Source organism: Cetorhinus maximus, chromosome 34 (assembly GCF_964194155.1).
Source record: "Cetorhinus maximus chromosome 34, sCetMax3.hap1.1, whole genome shotgun sequence".
NCBI lineage: Eukaryota > Metazoa > Chordata > Chondrichthyes > Lamniformes > Cetorhinidae > Cetorhinus > Cetorhinus maximus.
Window position 1 is genome coordinate 5,511,390 of NC_135912.1, and position 21,834 is coordinate 5,533,223.

At 50.9% G+C, this 21,834-nt stretch overlaps 1 protein-coding gene across 3 annotated transcripts; it reads left to right on the top strand.

Moving 5' to 3' along the window:
• The first annotated feature begins 273 nt into the window (after positions 1 to 273).
• On the top strand, positions 274 to 21,554 carry LOC144671817 (ephrin type-B receptor 1-like). 3 transcript variants are annotated; one of them, XR_013574020.1, is made up of 5 exons: positions 274 to 1,160; positions 8,419 to 8,483; positions 10,431 to 11,106; positions 14,517 to 15,925; positions 21,419 to 21,554. XR_013574020.1 is itself a non-coding variant. In XM_078533866.1 (4 exons), exons 1-4 carry the CDS (start codon positions 1,109 to 1,111, stop codon positions 14,801 to 14,803), a joined length of 1,080 nt encoding a protein of 359 aa, XP_078389992.1. In that variant the 5' UTR covers positions 274 to 1,108; the 3' UTR covers positions 14,804 to 19,110. The 3 variants fall into 3 exon arrangements, 2 of the variants coding, with proteins under 2 accessions (XP_078389992.1, XP_078389993.1); XM_078533866.1 differs by lacking the exon at positions 21,419 to 21,554 and having other exon boundaries at positions 14,517 to 19,110; XM_078533867.1 differs by lacking the exon at positions 21,419 to 21,554 and having other exon boundaries at positions 14,520 to 19,110.
• Positions 21,555 to 21,834: the final 280 nt, after the last annotated feature.

Consider the following 21,834-nt stretch of genomic DNA (forward strand, 5'->3'; position numbering starts at 1 on the left):
AAATATATACGGAGCTGTGATATGAACCCCTATAACCGTGAGAGCCCCTTTAATCACATTTTGGTTTAATGTTTATAAGTTTCCTTTAAAGTTTTTCCTTGATTTTACAGCTGACCTGACTTAGGGGCTGTGCTTGATTTATCCCTTATTTTATTAATTTGGTTTAATTGGTTGACTCTAAAAGAGTTACAACCATGAGAGATGATTAGGAGAGGGGTCAATAACCAGGAGGGCATAGATTTAAGGTAAGAGGTAGAAGGCTAAGACGGGGAGTTGAGGAGAAATATTTTCACGCGGAGGGTGGTGGGAGTCTGGAACTCACTGCCTGAAAGGGTGGTTGAGTCAGAAACTCTTGTAACATTTAAGAAGTATTTAGATATTCACACAGTAAGAAAGTTTTTTGACTGATATAAAATGATGCCACTTTAAATAACTGGCTCAATGGGTTGCCCTCTCGCCTCTTGAGTCAAAAGGTCATGGGTTCAAGCCCCACCCCAGAGATCTAAGCCCATAATCCAGGCCGACACTCCCTATGCAGCACCGAGGGAGTTCTGCATTGTCGGAGGCGCCGTCATCTGGAGGTGGCGTTAAATAGGTCTAAAATTCCCATAACGCGATTCCGAGGAAAAGCAGGGGAGTTCTCCCCACGCCAGAACGGATGACTGGCCATTGTCATGCTGCCTTTTGTGGGAGCTTGCTGTGCACAAATTGGCTGCCGACTTTCCTCCATCACAACAGTGGCTGCGCTTTGAAATGTACTCCATTGGCTCTGTGAAGTGCTCTGGGACGTGCTGAAGTTGTGAAAGGGGCTGTATAAAACCAAGTCCTTTGATGAGATCAAAGGGAGGCAGAAAGTCCGTTTGAACCAATCAGACTGACCCTAGCCCATGGCCCCGGAGTGGTGTTGGGGGGGGGGGTGGGGGAGGGGAAGGCGTCCATGCAATGCTGGGAATGCACAGTGTCCTGTAGGCTTCACAGGGGGCAATGGTCTGATGGTCACTAGGGCAAAGGTTTCAGATTGTCACAGCTACACGGAGCAGTGAAGGGAGCCAGCGTCCAGCTAAGCCGAGCAGAGCAATCGGATAGTCCTGTGGGGGTCTGTCGGGCCATGGAGCTTTGGATCTTCCTGTGCCTTGTCCCCGCGGCACTGGCAGTGGACGGTGAGTCTTGAGATCGGCCTTGCAGAGGTGTGACGCTGAATTTCCTCCTCTGGCTCTTGGTGCTGAGGTTGAGTTCCGCAGGCCCTTGTCCCAGTGGCTGGGGCTTCGAGGCAGGGGCTATCCTGGGGCAATTCCACTATGGAAAGCATCACAGGCGAGCCCCAGTTTCGTCTCCAACCAGATGTCCAGATGCGCACGCCCCCTACCCACCTCCCCCCCCCACCCCGCCCCCAACTACTCCCTGTTGATAATCCATATGGCGGCATTTATTGCCCATTCCTAATTGCCCCTTGAGAAGGTGGGGGAGAGCTGCCTTCTTGAGCCGCTGCAGTCCATGTGATGTAGGCACACCCACAGTGCTGTTAGGGAGGGAGTGCCAGGATTTTGACCCAGCGACAGTGAAGGAACGGCCGATATATTTCCAAGTCAGGATGGTGAGTGGCTCGGAGGGGAACTTCCAGGTGGTGGTGTCCCCCATGTGTCTGCCGCACTTGTCCTTCTAGATGGTAGCGGTCGTGGGTTTGGAAGGTGCTGTCGAAGGAGCCTTGGCCAGTATCTGCAGTTCATCTTGTAGATGATACACACACTGCTGCCACTGTAGTGAATGTTTAGGAGTTTAAGAAGACATTCCTAGAGGAAGGACTGGGTAGTGATCAGGAGTGGGGGAACCCTGGTTGAAGTGCCCTATTGGGAAGCACAGGGCCCAGTGAATGCAACTCACACAGATTGTATCACAGCTACCGTCCAAACATAGCTCTACAAATAATTACGGCAACATGTATTTTATTTTGTTACTGTAAGTGAAATGAAGCAAAGTGCTTTGGTCTGTCCGCCATTATTTTTTGTACATGTTAACTCTATTTGTTATTAAAACTTGACGTGACGTCAGCGATGTGAGATTTATGAGTGTGTTTTTTGCGCCTGAGTTGGAGTAATCCAGAACCTAATGATCGTGGACTTTATAATCAGGGGCCTCTGCCCACGTTTGGGCTGCTAACTGGCAGGATGGATTCCTGGAAGTTTTGTCACATGACCTGCTCCCTCTAGCTATTGTCGCTGGCCCAGTAACCCAGACATCAGGCTCTGGGGTCCTGGGTTCGAATCTCACCCCTGCAGATGGTGGAATTTGAATTCAATAAGAATCTGGAATGAAAAGTCTGATGATCACCAACTGCTGTAAAAAAAAACCCATCTGGTTCACTAATGCCCCTTTAGGGAAAGGAAACCTTTCCTGCCTTCATCTGGCCTACATGTGACTCCAGACCCACATCAAGGTCGTTGACTCTTAAATGCCCTCTGAACAGGGCAATTAGGGACGGGCATTAAATGCTGGCCTAGACAGCGATGCCCATATGAACGGGTTTAAAAAAAAACACCCCTGCCCCCACCCCCATCCTGACATGTCCATCCTCACCATGCCCCCGCCTTCCCAGGCAAATGGACTCCTGAATTCCCCGATTGGATGAGTCTTGACTCATCTCCATCTCCATATTGTTCCAGCTAATCAATCGAAAGATAATTGACAAACTTTTAATGCCCCGACTTTCTCTTTTTTCCTTCCCTAGTTTGGCCCTGACTGTGAGCCAGGGATTTATCCTCAATCTCTGGAGTCTCCAGGGCAATCGTGGAGAGTTGGCAACTGCAGGCCGCCCTCTCACCCATGGGCTCACCCAATTGTGATTGAAAAAGCCTGTTCCTAAATCAAGAAAATTATGGCTTCTCAACGACCAACTGTTACCGAGCAGACACTTTCCAATGTTCGTGATGCTCCTAGCACAAGTCAGGAGTGTGATGGAATACTCTCCACTTGCCTGGATGAGTGCAGCTCCAACAATATCCAAGAAGCTCGACACCATCCAGGACGAAGCAGCCCCGCTTGATGGGCACCCCATCCACAAACAATCCCTCCCTCCAACACCGACGCACAGTAGCAGCAGTGTATGTACCATCTACAAGATGCGCTGCAGCAACTCACCAAACCTCCATAGACAGCACCTTCCAAACCCATGACCTCTACCATCTAGCAGGACAAGGGCAGCAGGCACATGGGAACACCACCACCTGCAAGTTCCCCTCCAAGTCACTCATCATCCTGACTTGGAAATATATTGGCTGCTCCTTCACTGTTGCTGGGTCAAAATCCTGGATCTCCCTCCCTAACAGCACTGTGGGTGTACCTACACCACATGGACTGCAGCGGTTCAAGAAAGCAACTCACCACCACCTTCTCAAGGGGTAGTTAGTGATGGGCAATAAATGCTGGCCCAGCCAGCGATGCCCACATCCCAGGAACAAATAAAGACAAAATTCACTCTCTTTCCCCACACAAAATTGTATTTGAATGTCAATAATTTTGTCTTTCAATTCATATAAAATGAAACAGAACATTTTTAGCCAAACCGGATTACAGACACGCGTCAATGAAGAATAAAAGACTTGAGGTGCTACAGGTCTCATGTCCTGAGTACCTCACCCAACAATGCACATTCATGTTGCTCCATTAACCGAGGAATCATCTTCCAACGTGCTAAGGCACAGAAGGAGATATTAGGACAGGTGACCAAAGGCTTGGTCAAAGCGAGGGAATTTGAGGACGGTCTGAAAAGGAAGAGAGAGAGAGAGAGAGAAAGAGAGACAGCGAGGTTTAGCAGGGGAACTCCAGGTTTGAAGATATGGACGCCAATGGTCAAATGTGGAGATTGAAGATGTGAATGAGGCCAGAATTGAGAGTGCAAAAAAACTCGGAGGGCTTGTCTAGGGCTGGAGGAGGTTACAGAGATGTGGTGGGGGAGGTGGTTGGAGAGGGGGAGGGGTGATGAAGGGGGTGGTACAAGGCCACGATTTAAACATGAAGATGAGAATTTACAACCCCACTTGTCGCTACACTGGGAACCATTGTCGGTCATTGAGCTCAGGCTGCTATTGGATGAACGGGATTAGATTAAAGTTCAAACACAGGGAAGCAGGGTTTTGAGTTAGTTTACAGAGGTGGGACAACGTTGGAATAATCAAGACCAGAGGTAGCAAAGGCATGGACGAGGGTTGAGTAGCAGTTGAGTGGAGGCAGAGGTGGAATAGGGCAATGTAACATCCCTTCATGGTGTAATGATTATGGGGTCACTCACAGTTACAGATACGAAAACCATCGAAAATGAGAAAATCATTGAAAGAAAGTCAATGTTTTCTGTAGGTTTTTCTGACATCTGGATCCAAGAATTTATAAGCAAACGCCAATCTATAGAAGAGCAATTACCCTCTAAGTGACCCGCAGGATATTTCTATAACCAGCAATCACACGAACACACGTCCAGCCTTTAATGGGTCTACCTTAGCATAACATCCTTCATTTTGCGATATAACACCGTACCCCTGGACTTCCCTAGAGAAATCAGACAACCATTAGTTACAAAAGGAGACAAAAAACAGTAGTAAGTAAGTTACATGGAGAAAAACCAATCTTGGGTCTGCATTTAACTGCGAATGGGACTTGCAGGGTGTGGAGACAGTGGAGAAAGGGCATGAATTCAGATATCATTCTGCACACCAATTGATAAGGCTAATTATTAATGATTCAGACTACACACAATACTGATTTAAATTATATCAGTTATCAAATACTTTGCAGAATGTCATAAAGTTGTGACCTTGGAGAGATCAAACTATTAAATGGAAAATAATTCTACTGGGAAATCTTAACACCAAGTAACATCATTGAACATACGAATTAGGAACAGGAGTAGGCCACTCGGCCCCTCGAGCCTGATCCACCATTCAATAAGATCATGGCTGATCTAATTTCATCCTTAACTTCCACATTCCTGCCTACCCTCAATAACCTTTCACCTCCTTGCTTAGCCAGAATCTATCTACCTCTGCCCTACAGGAGTAACATGCGCTGTGGATAAAGGGGAGCCCGTAGACATACTCTACTTTGGATTTCCAGAAGGCATTTGATAAAAGCTCATGGTGTAGATGGTAACATATTAGCATGGATGGAAGGTTGGCTGGCTGGCAGAGAACAGAGAGTATGCATAAATGGGTCTTTGATTGGCTGGATGTGACGAGTGGAATGCTGGGGCCTCAACTTTTTACAATTTATATCAATGACTTAGATGAGGGGAGTGAAGGCATGGTAGCTAAATTTGCAGGTGGCACAAAGATAGGTAGGAAAGTATGTTGTGAAGAGGACATAAGGAGGTTGCAGACGGATGTTGGTGGGTTGAGTGAGTGGGCAAAAATATGGCAGGGAGGAGTATATTGTGGGAAAATGTGAAGTCGTTCACTTTGGCAGGAAGAATAAAAAAGATCAGAGTATTACTTAAATGGAGAATGGCTGCAGAATTCTGAGGTGCAGAGGGATCTAGGTGTTCTAGTGCATGAGTCATAAAAAGTTAGTTTGCAGGTACAGCAAGTAATTAAGAAGGCTAATGGAATGCTATCCTTTATTATGAGAGGGATTTAATGTAAAAATAAGGATGTTATGTTTCAGTTATACAGGGCATTGGTGAGATGGCGTCTTGAATACTGTGTGCAGTTTTGGTCTCCATATTTAAGGAAGGATGTAAATATGTTCGAGGTGGTTCAGAGGAGGTTTGCTAGATTGATACCTGGAATGAGTGGGTTGTCTTATGAGGGAAGGTTGGACAGACTGGGCTTGTTTCCACTGGAGTTTGGAAGAGTGAGGGGGTGATTTGATTGAAGTGTATAAGATCCTGAACGGCCTTGACAAGGTGGATGTGGAAAGGATGTTTCCTCTTGTGGGTGAGTCCAGAACTAGGGGTCACTGTTTTAAAATTAGGGGTCACCGAGAATTTTTTTCTCTTTGAGGGTTGTGCGACTTTGGAACTCTCTGCCTCAGGTGGTGGAGGAGGCGGGGTCACTGAATATTTTTAAGGCAGAGGTAGATAGATTCTTGTTAGGCAAGGTTATCGGGATTAGATGGGAATATGAAATTCGAAACGCAGACAGATCAGCCATGATCTTATTGAATAGCGGAGCAGGCTCGAGGGGCCGAATAGTCTACTTCTGCTCCTATTTTGTATGTTTGTAAAGATATTCAAAGACTGCCTGAACCACCTTTTGGGGACGAGAGTTCCAAAATCTCACAACTCTCAGAGAAAAAAATGTTCACATCTCTGTCTTAAATGGGTGACCCCTTATTTTTAAACAGTGACCCCCTAGTTCTAGATTCTCCCACAAGAGGAAACATCCTCTCCACATCCACCCTGTCAACACCCCTCAGGATCTTATAGGTTTCAATCAAGTCACCTCTTACTCTTCTAAACTCCAGCGGATACAAACCTAGTCTGTCCAGCCTTTCCTCATAAGACAACCCATCCATTTCAGATATTAATCAAGTAAACCTTCTCTGAATTGTGTCCAATGCATGTACATCTTTCCTTAAATAAGGAGACCAATACTGTACAGTACTCCATATATGAACTCGCCAATGCCTTGTGCAACTGAACCATAACCTCTTTACTCAATTCCCCTTGCAATAAACGATAATCCTTTATTAGCTTTGCTAATTACTTGCTGCACCTGGATACTAACCTTTAGCAATTCATGCACTAGGACACCCAGATCCCTCTGCATCTCAGAGCTCTGCAATCCCTCACCATTTAGATAATATGGGTTCTTTTTATTTGTCCTGTCAAAATGGACAATGTCACATTTTCCCACATTATACTCCATTTGCCAGATCTTTGCCCACTCACCCAACCTATCCATATCCTTTTGTAGCCTCCTTGTGTCCCCTTCACAATTTACTTTCCTACCTATCTTTGTGTCAGCAGCAAATTTAGCCACCATCCCATCCATCCCTTCATCCAAATCATTCATACAAATTGTAAAATGTTGAGGCCCCTCCCTGCTCTATAGGAAGGATGTGATTGCACTGGAGAGGGTTGCAGTGGGGATTCACCAGGATGTTCCCTGGGCTGGAGTGTTTCAGATATGAAGAGAGACTGGATAGGCTAGGGTTGTTTTCCTTAGAGCAGAGAAGGCTGAGGGGGGTACCTGATAGAGGTATACAAAATTACAAGGTGTATAGATAGGGTAGGTAGAAGGAAATTTTTCCCTTTAGCGGAGGTGTCAATAACCAGGGGGCATAGATTTAAGGTATGGTTCAGGAGATTTAGAAGGGATTCGAGGAAGAATTTTTTTCACCCAGAGGGTGGTGGGAATCTGGAACTCGCTGCCTGAGGGGTTGGTAGAAGCAGAAACCCTCGTAACATTTAAGAAATGTTTAGATGAACACTTGAAATGCCGTAGCATACAGGGCTAAGGACCAAGTGCTGGAAAATGGGATTAGAATAGATAGGAGCTTGATGGCCAGCACAGACACGTTGGGCCAAAGGGCCTGTTTCTGTGCTGTATAGCTCTATGGCTCTTGGATGCGCTAACCCAGTGGTTCCATGAATAAATGCTTCCACTCCGTATGGTCCTGAGCCACACTGAGAATGTTCTGGATCTCTGGACACAGCTGCCTGGTCTGTTAGCTCATCTCCGCCAAGCTGGCGCAGTTAGGAGGTTGGCCTTAGTGTCCCTGGGTGAGGTGGGGATGGGAAATCGTCCCAGGGTCCGCACCCAGGACAGGACCAGTCTCAGCCAAGATGCCACGAGCAGCCTGGTAAGGCACCAGGGAGATTGCTGATGCCTGCTGAACCCATATCCACTATCCAGCCTCAATCGTAAGGGGAGAGAGGGAGTAAAGCCATAAAACCAATCGCTGCCTAGGCTACATCACATGGCACTCACCGGCAGCACTAGGGCACTGCCACGCTCTCCGAAATACCCATCCCCTCACCCCATTCAGCCTCTCCCCACACTCTGTGGGAGCCAGAGGTCATGGGTTCAAGACCCACTCTCGAAGCCAAGTTGACTACCCCCAGTACTGAGGGAGTGCCGCGCTGCCAGAGGTGCCAACTTTCGGATGAGGCATTACCCCCATCCCCCCGTGCATCTGCTCTCTCAGGGGGACATGAAAAAAATCCCTCGTCCGCTATTTTGAAGAGTTCTCCCTGGTGCCCTGAGGGTCAATATTTATCCCTCTGCCAACATAGGGGTTCAGATGATCTAGTCAGTATCATTGCTGTTTGTGGGAGCTTGCTGTGCGCCAATTGGCTACCACGTTTCCTACATCACAACAGTGGCTGCGCGCTTCAAAAAGCACTCCAGTGGCTGTAAAACCCTTTGGAATGCCCAGTGGTTGTGGAAGGCGCTATATAAATGCACGTCTTTTTTTTCTCTCCACCAGTAGTGCTACTGGACACGCAGTTGGAACAGGAGGAGCTGAACTGGCTGGTGACTCCTGCTGGTGGGGTAAGGCACACATTGACACCAGCGCAGATTAATTTTAACGGCTTGTAACCCTACTGGGATAAAAGTCAGGCCTGGGGTTCATAAAAAGCCCCACACAAGCACTGCTAGAGCCTATCGATGTCAACTTGGCTTCCAGAGTGGGTCTTGAACCCATGACCTCTGACTCCCGCAGTGTGCGGGGACGGGCTGAATGCGGTAGGGGATGGGTATTTCGGGGAGGGTGGCAGTGCCCCAGTGCTGCCTGGTGAGTGCCATGTGATGTAGCCAGGCCAGCGAATGGTTTCCTGGCTTTGCTCCCTTCTCCTTACCATTGTGGCTGGGGATTGCATTACGGACTCAACCAGGTATCAGGGATTGGGAATAAACGTGGAGGGGCTGGAGAAGCTGGGATGGTTCTCCTCGGAGCAGAGAAGGTTCGGGGGTTTGTGGGGTGGGGTGGGGGGGGTAGATTTAATCGAGGTGTTCAACATCAGTGGTCAGCCAGAACCTATTATCACTTGCAGGAGGGTCAGAAGACACAAGAACCTATGAAAGAGGAACAGGAGTAGGGCCATTCTGCCCCCTTGAGCCTGCCCCGCCATCCAATAGGATCATGGCTGATCTGATTGTGGCCTCAAATCCACTTTCCTGTCTGCTCCCCACATCCCCCCACCCACCACACATAACCCTCGACTCCCTTGTCAATCAAAAATCTGTCTAACTCAATCTTGAATATATTTAATGACCCAGGAACCAAGACACACAGAGATTTAAGGGAATTGACAAAAGTGCCAGAGGGGGAGTTGAGAATTATTTTCACACACCAGGTTGTTATGACCTGGAATGCGCTGCCTGAAAGGGAGCCAATTCAACCAGAACTTCCAAAAGGGGATTGATGAATACTGGAAAAGGAATCTTTAGCCAGGTTATAGAGGGAGCACAAGGAAGGCCAACTGGAAAGCTCTTTCAAAGAGCTGGCACAACACAGCAGGCTGAATGGCCTCCTCCTGTGCTTTAAGACTCTAATGATGCCGCACATGGGGGAGCAGCCTCTTGGCACTCACTTTCAAAGATTTACTGATTGATTGGCCGCTCGGGTGGAGCTGTCTGAGCCCCAGCTCGAGGTGGGGCTTTCAGGAGAGGGTGGGGGAAATGAGGGGAGGAAAGTGGAGGTTAGGAGAAGGCAGGAGTAGGTTGGGGGGGGTGGCATAAAAAGGAAGGGGATAGTGAGAGAAGGCAGGAAAGTAGCATTTTATTTGGAGTCACCGTGACAGCAGAAGTGGGCATGACAAACAACAAACAGAGTCTGTCTAAACAGGGTCTATTTATTTAGCAAATAACAAACAGTGTCTATTTAAACAGGGTCCATTTAGTCAGCAAATAACAAACAGTGTCTATTTAAACAGGGTCCATTTAGTCAGCAAATAACAAACAGTGTCTATTTAAACAGGGTCTATTTATTCAGCAAACAACAAACAGAGTCTATTTAAACAGGGTCTATTTATTCAGCAAACAACAAAGTGTCTATTTAAACAGGGTCTATTTATTCAGCAAACAACAAACAGAGTCTATTTAAACAGCGACTATTTATTCAGCAAACAACAAACAGAGTCTATTTAAACAGTGTCTATTCAGCAAACAACAAACAGAGTCTATTTAAACAGGGTCTATTTATTCAGCAAACAACAAACAGAGTCTATTTAAACAGGGTCTATTTATTCAGCAAACAACAAACAGAGTCTATTTAAACATGGTCTATTTATTCAGAAAACAGCAAATAGAGGATAGTTACATGGCACGAATCCTGCCAGTTAAAGTAAATCCCAGTCACTTACAGGTGTGATTGACGGAGAAATGACCCAATCGTCTACCTCCACTCTGGCTGGGGCTTGTGGGGTTTGGAGGGAGTGGGTGGTCGGGAGGGCAGAAGTGTTTGTTACTTTTAGTGCGTTTTCTCTCTCATGGCAGTGGGAAGAGGCTGTGGCCGTGGACAAACAGTTCAACACGATGAGGACTTACCGCGTGTGCAATGTGGAGAGCCCCAATCAGGATAATTGGCTACAGAGTGGCTACATCCAGCGGGGGGAGGCCCAGATGGTTTATGTGCAACTCAGGTTTACCGTGAGGGACTGTGGCTCCATCTCCAGCGCCGGTGGGTCCTGCCGGGAGACCTTTGCCCTCTACTACCTCGAGTCGGACTCCGAGGCGGCCCCCTCGGCCAGCACCGCCGCCCGCCTGAAGGCCGCGTACGTCAAGGCCCGGGAGGTCACCGCCGAGCACGTCTTCGCCCTCAACGGGATGGGCAAGGTCAACAGGGTGGCCGTGCCCATCGGGCCCCTCGCCAAGGCAGGCTTCCGCCTGGCCTTCCGGGACCGAGGCGCCTGCGTCAACCTCCTCTCCGTGCTGGCCTCCTTCAAGAAGTGCCCGCCCGCCGTCGCCCGCTTGGCCCGCTTCCCCGAGACCCCGGCGGGGCCGGGGCTGGCCTCGCTGGCCGTGGCCCCGGGCGCCTGCGTCGCCAACGCCGAGGAGGCCTCTGTCCCGCTGAAGATGCACTGCACCAGCGAGGGAGACTGGGTGGCGCCCATCGGCGAGTGCAGGTGCCGGCCTGGCTACCAGAGCAACGGGGGACTCACCGCCTGCACAGGTAACCCGGATCCATCGACCCGATCCCGTCCGGGGGATCGCCAGGCTTTCTCATTCTTGTTGTGGGGGTGGTGGGGGGGTGTTATCCTTTCCAATAGTGACCTCTCCCGAGGCCAGGAATGGCGAACGCGCAAGTCCAGGAGGACGTGGGCGGGATTTTCCAGCCCCGCCTACCACCAGGATCGCCCAATCCCGCCGGAATACCCCACGGCCACGGGATGGGAAAATCCCGGCCTTTGTTTCTTTCTCATTCTTTCATGGGGCATGGGCTTCGCTGGCTGGGCCCAGCGTTTGTTGCCCATCCCTAATCGCCCCTTGAGAAGGTTGATTGTCAATTGAGCTGGATGAGGTAGAAGTGAGAGACAACTTGTGTAGTCCATGCACCAGATGGATTGAATGGCCTCCTTTTGTACTGATTGATATATTCCCCAATTTCTATTGCCCCCACCCCGCCATTGGTGGTTGTGGCCTCGGTTACCTGGGCCCCAAGCTCCGGAATGACCTGTCTGCCTCTCTCTCTCTCTCTCTCTCTCCTCCTTTAAGACGCTCCTTAAAACCTAGCCTTTGGTCAACCCGTCCTTAGTGCTGCTATGCGAATATAAAAGCAGGAACTGTATCAAACGCTGGTTAGGCCACAGCTGGGATTTTGTGTACGGTTCTGGTCACCACATTACAGGAAGGACACGATCGCTCTGGAGAGAGGGAGAGCGCAGAGGAGATTTACAAGAATGTTGCCAGGTTTTGAAAATGGCAGCTATGAGGGAAGATTAGGTAGGCTGGGGTTGTTTTCCTTGGAATAGAGGAGGCTTGGTGGGGGTGGGGTGACTCGACTGAGGTGTACAAGATTATGAGGGGCCTAGATAGGGTAGACAGGAAATACTTGTTTCCCCTAGCGGAGGGGTCAATTACCAGGGGGCACAGATCGGTAGGAGGATTAGGGATATTAGGAAAAACCAGAGGGTGGCGGGTATCTGGAATTCGCTGCCTGATTTGGTGGTGGAGGCAGAAAATCTCAGCCCATTTACAAGGTACCTGGATCTGCACCTGTAGAGCTGTAACCTGCAAGGCTGCGGACTGGGCGCTGGAAGGTGGGATTAGAATGGGCGGCTAGTTTTTAATTCAGCTGGTGCAGACACGATGGGCTGAATGGCCTCTTTCTGGGCCATAACTTTTCCATGGTTCTATGGCTCCATGTGCCTTAGTGCCAAATTTTTGACTGTGAAGTTCACCGGGATGTTTTTCCTGTGTATAAAAAAAGCAGGTTTGTCCATCAAAAGGTTTCTCCTTGTTTATTTTCTCGACAGCAAGTTTTGAGTCTGAAAAAAATCGCTCAGGTTCAGAGGCTGCGTCCCCATGGGCCAAACTTTCCCTCAAAGGCAGGGAGAAAAGAGCAAAGGTTGGAGGGGTGAAGGGAAGAGATGAGAGTCAGCCCGGCTCTCTGATGGTTGACTGGAAGGACACTGCCAGAAACCTGGGCCTACCTCACAGGCCCCCTGTAAGGATTTGTGGCAAGTTTCTCTGTGCTAAACTTGCTCGAGACACTGTTTTTTCCTGTGAGCTCCCGGGCAAGATAGGGCACTCGCAATCCCAAAAGTTCTAACCATCTGTTGGCATTCCGAGCCACTTTCCTTCCTCCCTTTAGTTCCGCGGTATTTGTTATTTGGGGGATCTGGTAGCTCAGTGGCTATGTTAGTCATCTAGTAATCTAGAGGTCCTGAGTAATGATCCAGAGACACAAGCTTAAATCCCACCATTCCAACTGAAGAGTTAAATTCAGTTAATTAATAAAATCTGGAATATAAAACTAGTCTCAGTCATGGTGACCATGGAACTATCATCTATTGTTGTAAAATCCCATCTGGTTCATTAATGCCCCTTTATGGAAGGAAATCTGCCGTCCTTACCCGGTCTGGCCTACATGCGACTCCAGACCCACAGCAATGTGGTTGACTCTTAACTGCCCCTCTGAAACGGCCGAGCGAGCCATTCAGTTGTACTCAAGAAGGTTGGTCATTACCACCTTCTCGAGGGCAATTAGGAATGGGCAATAAATCAATACTAGTAACATCCTGGGGGTTACCAGTGGCCAGAAACTGAACTGGTTACTCACCTCCCGACTCCCCAAAGCCCGTCCACCATCGACAAGGCGGAAGGCAGGAGTGTGATGGAATACTCCCCACTTGCCTGGATGAGTGCAGCTCCCACAACACTCAAGAAGCTCGACACCATCCAGGTCAAAGCAGCCCCGCTTGATTGGCACCTCATCCACACACATTCACCCCCTTCACCACCGACGCACAGTAGCAGCAGTGTGTGTACCATTTACAAGATGCACTGTAGAAACTCAACAAGGCTCCTTAAACAGCGCTTTCCAAATCCATGATTGCTCCCACCTAGAAGGTCAAGAGCAGCAGATGCATGTGAACACTACCGCCTGCAAGTTCCCCCCCACTTCATCCTCTTGAATTGGAACTATATTTACCGGTTCCTTCACCGCCCTGGAACTAGTTACTGTGGGTGCACCTGCACCACAGGGACTGCAGCGGTTCAAGGCAGCAGCTCACCACCACCTTCTCAAGGGGCAATTAGGGAAACGCTGGCATGGGGTCTGTTATAGCAGCCGGGGTGGGTGGGGCGGGATTGAGTTGGGGGGGAGGGGGAGGTAATATCAGAGCTGTGAGAGCAGATGCTGCTGAGTGCTGAATTACAGGAAAAGTAGCATTCGACGCGGGACTATCCCGTACAATAAGGGACAGTTGGTTACCAACTCCAAAATGGCTCACTCCTCTCTCCCGCTACAGTCTACAAGCTACAAGACCCAAGCTTGCATCTTCTAATCACTTTTCTTACCCCATCTTTCCCCCTTCTACCCTTTTCCACCTTTCTGCTGTAGAAGCCTGCCACTAGGCCGCAATGTTACATGCCCCATGAAATGGTATTAATAGAGTTCTTTAAGATTATGGAGGGTTTTAATAAGTTAGGGGTAGAGAAGATGTTTCCACTTTCAGGTGTGGTTGGGGTGGGGGGAGGGGTGCAAAATGGGGGAGCCAAACTGTCAAGAAGGAAGCCAGGAGAAACTTCTTCCCCAGAGAGTGGGGAGAATGTGGAACTGGCTACCACAGGGAGTGGTGGAGGTGAATAGCGTAGATATATTTAAGGGGAAGCTGGATAAACACATGAGGGAAGAAGGATATGTTGATGTGGTGAGATGAGGAGGGGAGAGGGCGGGCTCATGCGGGCCAGCATGGAACAGTTGGGCAGAATGGCCTGCACAGCCCCCCTGTTGGTTTTTCTGCGGTTCATTTCTTAATTACTTCATGTGAGGTAAACCAAAATCAAACTGACAAAAAAAAACACACCGGTGAGTTCCAACTTTACCGCAATGCACTGAATTAGATCCCTTCCCCTCAGCAGAGATTGAAGGCCGGGCGATCCTCTCCGAGGTGGAGTCAGAACGAGGCCCTTCCCAGGATGCTTTGGGCCCCTCCTGCGGCCAACTGGAAGGCCTGCTGCGAGCCAATCAGCAACTGCTGGAGAAGCAGGCCAAGGCCTTGGGTCAGCTGACCCAGGACGTGGAGGCCCTCAACGCTTCCCTCCTCGCCATCACACGGAGGCTTCATCTGCTCCCAGGAGACCCCCCTCACCGGTTGGCTGAAGATGCGATTACTCCAGCAGCCAATGGCGGAGATGAAAATTGAGGGTCCCCCTTCCCCCGCCCCTCCCCCAGCCGCCACTTTGGACTGTGGACCTGTAACCGGATATCGGCAAGAACGTGGGAAATGAAACCTTGTGGTCCATCTAAAATCATGTTCGCCTGAGTTAACTCGCTTGGAAAACCTCGGCCACAACAAGACGCAATTGTCTCTTAAAATGGTTCCTGGCCTGCTCCCCTCCATTATTCGATCTGGGGTTCTGCTCCAAGCATTGGTAACTGGACAGCAGAGCATGCCCGTAACCGTGACAACGAGGCAGCCACCATTTTGAAGCGTCAACCACATTAGGGTGGGGCTGTCGACAAGTGTCCCTTATTCCCCGTATAGGCCACTGGCAAGGTTAGGGGGAGAGGGAGTGGGTGCAATGGTGGGGGTGGAGGGGTGGGGAGTCTGTGATCATAGGGTTTGGGGATCTCACGACGACCCCCAGGGTTATTTTCCTGGGGCAGGAGCATCCCTTCAAGCCCCTGTGAACATAACGCCACCCTCACCATGGCCTGGCCTCTCCGGCACATGTGATCAGATCTCACCCCCTCCTTACTCTCCAAGCTCCAAGCCAAGTTGCCAATCGGGGTCCTCGGCCCCTCAATTGCACATTAAAAGGGCTCAGCTGCCCAAAACAGGGCCCAAGATATAGGGCCCTTTCAAAATAGCGCAAATGTTGTTGTTGGCGTTGCCGTGGCAACAATGCTGCTGACCCCATTTTGAGGTCATGATCTGCCCATTATCACCAGACAATGTAAATTTGAATTGATCCCTCAAATCTAGTTTGAACCCATGTCATCTTGGCCTACTCGCAACAATTTAATTGAAAGCAATACCTGGGTTTCTCTCCTGCTGACTATCTCTTGAAGGTCATTGTCCTCTCAAGGCAAACCCAAACCAACACCCCACCCCCAACCACCATCTTTCTCCAACTCAGTCTTGTGATGCTCTTCTTGACTCCCGTGAATCCTCTCTGTGCCATCACCAGAGCTCGAATGTCCCATCTACAAGATGCACTGCAGCAACTCGCCAAGCCTCCTTCGACAGCGCCTCCCAAACTCGGCATCTCTACCATCTAGAAGGACAAGGGCAGCAGGCACAGGGGAGCACTACCACGTGCAAGTTCGCCCTCCAAGCCACTCGCCATCCTGACTTGGAAATATATCAGCCGTTCCTTCACTGTCGCTGGGTCAAAATCCTGGAACTCCCTTCCTAACAGCGCTGTGGGTGTACCTACACCACATGGACTGCAGCGGTTCAAGAAGGCGGCTCACCACCACTAGAGATGGGCAACAAACACCAACATTGCCACATCAAAGACCAGAGCAGGCCAGAGCGCTCAACACAGAGTCTGATCGGATAATGGCTTCTTGTGGACCTCCTGTGATGTATGTCTGTACATGTTTATAGTCTCCTAAAAGCTAGTGAACCTATACAATAAGCAATCACAAAGATGACTGGAATATTGGCCCTTATTCTAAGAGGAACTGGAATATAAAGGTGTGGAAGTGAAGCCTCATTGGTACAGCCCCTTGGCCAGACCCCAACTGTGTTCAGTTGTGGGCACTGCACCTCACAAAGGGTATATTATTAGCCCTTTGAGGGGCTGGGAAGCAGATTGACCAGAATGACACCAGGGCTCAAAGGGGTTAAATTACATGGACAGGTTGCACAGGCTAGGCTTGTACTCCCTCGAATATAAAAGGTTGGGGGTGGGAGGCGGGGGGGTGATCTGATCTGGGCGTTTAAAATGTTACAAGCATTTGCCAGGGTAAACAGAGAGAGTGGCGCAGTAGGTAGTCTCCCTACCTCTGGGCCAGAAGCTCCGGGTTCAAGTGTGTCCATAAAGTGGCCAAATGGGTTGATCATAAATCCTGCCAATAGGCCAGATGGCAGGTGGTAAGAGAGTGAGCGTTTCCTGGTCAGCCCTACTGCAGAAGGTAATGGCAAACCACTGCAGTACTTTGCCAAAGCACAATCATGGACCAGTCCAAGGGCGCCAATACCTTCTTAGGGCCTGGTACCTGGAGGAGGGAGGGAGCAAACCATTTCCTGTGGTGGGGGAAATTGGGAAGCAGCAGACAACATCTTAAAATCAGAGCCAGGTTATTTAGGAGGGAGTGGTGGGGACTCTGGCACTCTCTCCTCTAAAAGAAGCTGAGAGTGCAAACTGGAGGTTTCAAGGCTGAGATTGTAGATTTCTGTTCAGCGGTGCTATCAAGGGATATGGAGTCGAGATACAGATCAGCCATAAGCTACTTACCTGAGAGAACAGGCTTGAGGGGCTGAATGGCCTCGTCCTGTTCCTATGCCATGAGCTCCCAAGGCCTCGGATCGGTCTAGAAGGAGCTACGCATGGTGACACTGAGGCACATGGAGTTGGAGGCATCCCCAATCCTTGGGGAGTTAGTTAGTCCCCATTGAATGACTTCAATACATTCCATCCACCTCAGGCTCCTGAGGAGGTGCACAGATGTCAGGTGAAGGGCATTTATTGGGCTCGTCCAGAATATGCCTCACTATGGCGAATAGCTGGTTTACTCACCTGCATAAGAAGGATGGCCATTTGGTGGACATCTCCCTAACACCCACAGCCCTTCCTCAATAGAAGAACAGCACAAAAATGAAATATTAAAATATTTATGCTTTATCCAGGAAAAATATTCACAACTCATGTATTTAATTAGAAAAATGAAAGGATGTTGATGTTCAGGGACCAGATGAAGGCAGAACAATAGTCATCGAGAATCATTGTGTGAGGCAATGGGAGGCATTTTAATAAGATGCGGTTATCTGAAAAGATTGGATCATCTCCTGACCTAATCTTATTATTAAAATATTAAATCAGAATCGATGCAATTGTTCTCCCTCCCTGGACAAAAAAGTATTTGATATCTTGTATTACAAGAGGACAAGGCCCCAGCTCCCAGTGTGAGGAACAGGCCCCAACTCGCTTTGCGAGGGCAAGGCCCCAGCTCCCAACGTGAGGAACAGGACCCAACACGCTGTGTGAGGACAAGGCCCCAGCTCTGAGTGTGAGAAACAGGCCTCAACTCACTGTGCAAGGTCAAGGCCCCACCTCTGAGTGTGAGGAACAGGCCCCAACTCGCTGTGTGAGGACAAGGCCCCAGCTCCGAGTGTGACGAGCAGGCCCCAACTTGCTGTGTGAGGACAAGGCCCCAGCTCCAATTGTGAGCAACAGGCCCCAACTCGCTGTGTGAGGACAAGGCCCCAGCTCCCATTGTGAGGAACAGGCTCCAACTCGCTGTGCGAGGACAAGGCCCCAGCTCCAAGGGTGAGGAGCAGGCCCCAGCTCGCTGTGCGAGGGCAAGGCCCCAGCTCCGAGGGTGAGGAACAGGCTCCAACTCACTGTGTGAGGGCAAGGCCCCAGCTCTGAGTGTGAGGAACATGCCTCAACTCGCTGTGTGAGGGCAAGGCCCCAGCTCTGAGTGTGAGGAACATGCCTCAACTCGCTGTGCAAGGTCAAGGCCCCAACTCCGAGTGTGAGGAGCAGGCCCCAACTCGCTGTGCGAGGACAAGGCCCCAGCTCCCATTGTGAGGAACAGGCTCCAACTCGCTGTGCGAGGAGCAGGCCCCAACTCGCTGTGCGAGGACAAGGCCCCAGCTCCCAATGTGAGGAACAGGCTCCAACTCGCTGTGCGAGGGCAAGGCCCCAGCTCACAATGTGAGGAACAGGCTCCAACTCACTGTGCGAGGGCAAGGCTCCAGCTCTGAGGGTGAGCAACAGGCTCCAACTCACTGTGTGAGGGCAAGGCCCCAGCTCTGAGTGTGAGGAACATGCCTCAACTCGCTGTGCAAGGTCAAGGCCCCAACTCTGAGTGTGAGGAGCAGGCCCCAACTCGCTGTGCGAGGGCAAGTCTCCAGCTCTGAGTGTGAGGAACAGGCCCCAACTCGCTGTGCGAGGGCAAGGCCCCAGCTTTAGGGGCTTAGCTCAGAGTTGACTTACCACCCAATCCGCATCCTTTCCTCCTGTCGTATAAATTGTCGTGATTGTTTGAAACGTGGCACTCTTGCATTTGTCCTGATGAGTGCCAGATGAAAGGCTTCAGCAACGTGTCTCGCTTTTCAGCAAGACCTCACTAACGTTAAAGAAAGCACGGTGTTCCTGCCAACGCAAGATGGCCGCACAAGATGGCCACCGATACCCGCCTGTGCACGCGCCCTGGGTCCAGGAATCCAATGACGTCACTCCCCTGTGCCCAGCCTGCTTTTTGTTTTGAGAAGGGACAAAACGCTATGGCGACGGCTTGATTGACAGGCACATTGACCAATGGGCAGGAGGGTAGTTGCTGGTGAAGCGAGACCCCAACCTCCCACGCTCGGCCTCAGTCATTAAGTTGTCCTGAACCGAGATTTATTTATTTTTTTGGTTTGAGGCGGGCGGCCTTACCCAGAGCTCATGGGGCACGTGGTTGGGGAATGTGTTTGCTGTGTGTGTGTGTGTGTGTGTGTGCGTGGGGGGTGCAGCCCTTCCCCCCACCCCCATTAACAGTTTGAGGCTCTCTCTCCTTCACTCCGCGACGGACAGCGCGTCGGTCGGTCACAAACACAGCCTTAAAGAAATGACATCAAAACTCCGCCAGGCAGGCCTCTCACTCTAACACGTTCCACACAAACACCGTCGGTAAAGGTCCTGCTTCTGCGCTGAGCAACTGCACAATGGGACGGCTCAGAGTGTTTCATCAGTGGCAATAATTTACATTTAATCTAGGACGGCACAATCACAATTAAACACCAAACCACCCCCCCCAATGCTACCCGCACCATCTCGCATAGACGTTTAAACTGGCTGGCGATCGGTGAGGTATAGGAGGGGACTTCCTATCGATCGAGTGGGAGGGGGGGGGATGATGCTCAGAGACCGAAGGGCATGATTTCAACCCCCCCCTCCCCAAGGACCACCCGCTGGGCCCCGCATCCCCAAACCGTGTACCCCCAACCAAAACCATGTTGGTCAGATGTCAAACTCTTTGCCTGACTGCACTTCCCCGCCCACCACAATCCCCCAAACATCCTGCCCCCCACCTTCACCCTCTACCGCCCCCTTCCCCAAAACCTTATGCCCCATCCCCGAACCCTGTGCCCCAGCCCCAAACTAGGTGCCCAGCCCACGTGTGCCAACCTTCAAACCCACGTGTTCCCGGGTGCCCAACCACCCAACCCAACAGGCTTGGCCTCAGCCACGTTTCCAAGCCTCTGGTTCTCTGTGTGGTGACCACAGTTGCCGCTAACCCGTTGCCCTTAACCGCATCAGGCCGCCCCCCCCCCTCTCTAGAAGCCAGGATGGAGCTGGTTGGTGTCGGATGTGCACCTCCCCACACTCCTCCAGTCGTCAGGCCCTCGGGCTGCTTTGAGCGGAGGGAATGTTGGATCCTCCGGCGAGGAGTTCCGGCCTAACCCTACGCTCCGAGCGTCTGGTCGGGAAACGGTCTGACCAGTGTATGGGCAGGGGGGGGGGGGGGGGAGGGGGGGTGGGCTAATGCCGAGCAGGGAGGTCCCAGGCTCAATCCCGGGCCTGCGTCGGATCTTAGCTCGTTGTGGGGGAGTGGGGGGGGGGGGGGGGGGGGGGGTCCCCCTGGAGTTGGCCAGCTGCTGAAGGGAACCAATCGCTCGATTGGAAAGGGTGATTGGATGGATTGAGCTGCGGGGCCTCTCAGAGTTGAACAGCCCGTGAAGCTCAGCTGAGTGGCCAACACCACCCCCCCAGGCCTTCCCACCTCCCCTCCCTGTCCAGCAGGAAGCCTTGGCCTACGGAACTGTCAGCAGGAGAGGGTCGCTAGGCATTTGAGCTCGACAAAGTTGCAGCTCTCCCACCCTTGGCTCTGGGCTTCCTTCTTGAATATTGGCCATGTCAGCACCAAGGGGGCCCCCCTCTCCCATTGCTGAGACCGAGACCCCTGCTGGGGAAGTCTACCTGAGGTGGTGTAACAGGAGCAAGGCTCCCCCCTCCCCCCACACCCCCTCATCCCTCACAGACCAGGCCTGAACAGTCCTTGCTAGATGATGGAATTTTAGACATAAGCTCCCTGTAACACCCACCCTGCCCCTGACTACCTGCTGGAAGCTGCCCCCTCCATTGTAAAGAAATAGCAGCAGGAGGAGACCATTCGGCCCCTTGAAACTGTTCCATCGTTCAATAAGATCGTGGCCCATCCAGCTCACTTCCGCTTTCCCAGCTCTCATTAGTGCTGAAATAGGTCTCAGTCTTGAATATACGCAATGACGGAGCACCCACCGCTCCCTGGGGTAGGGAGTTCCAAAGATTCAAGACCCTCTGAGTGAAGAGGTTTCTCCTTGTCTCAATCCAAAATGGCCGACCCCTTATCCAGACCCTCCCAGGATCGAGGTACCTCAGCCAAGGGGAAACATCCTCTCAGCATCAACCCCGTAAAACCCTCCCAGAATTGTATATGCTTCAATGAGATCATCTCTCATTCTTCTAAAATAAGCTCCCTCTGCCCCCGACACACAGCAGCAGCAGTGTGTGTACCATCTACAAGATGCACTGCAGGAGCTCACCAAGGCTCCTTAGACAGCGCCTACCACCTAGGGGGAGAAGGGCAGCAGACTCATGGGGAACACAACCAGCTGGAGGTTCCCCTCCAAGCCACTCACCCTCCTGGCTTGGAAACATATCGGCCGTTCCTTCACTGTCGCTGGGTCAAAATCCTGGAACTCCCTCCCTAACAGCACGGTGGGTGTACCTACACCACAGGGACTGCAGCGGCTCAAGAAGGCGGCTCACCACCACCTTCTCAAGGTGCGTTCGGGGATGGGCAATAAATGCTGGGCCCACAGCCCGTGAATGAGTAAAATAAAAGCTCGCACTTGGCTAGGCTCAAAATCTTGGATTGAGGCCTTTGTCTCCAGACGCCTGGCTAGGGACATGGGGGGTGCGGGGGGTGGGGGAATGAGGGAGAAAGTGGAAGAGAAACTCAAGGAGAATATTTGGAGATGTTCAGTTGGCCATCACACCTTAGGCTAACGCAAACCTTTACAGCGTGCAGTGA

Excerpts from the sequence above, each read along its gene's own strand:
- LOC144671817 (XM_078533866.1), top strand. The coding sequence starts at position 1,109 with ATGGAGCTTTGGATCTTCCTGTGCCTTGTCCCCGCGGCACTGGCAGTG. Across the intron at positions 8,484-10,430 it reads TGGTGACTCCTGCTGGTGGG|TGGGAAGAGGCTGTGGCCGT; the intron begins GTAAGGCACACA and ends CTCTCATGGCAG. Across the intron at positions 11,107-14,516 it reads GGGACTCACCGCCTGCACAG|CAGAGATTGAAGGCCGGGCG; the intron begins GTAACCCGGATC and ends CCTTCCCCTCAG.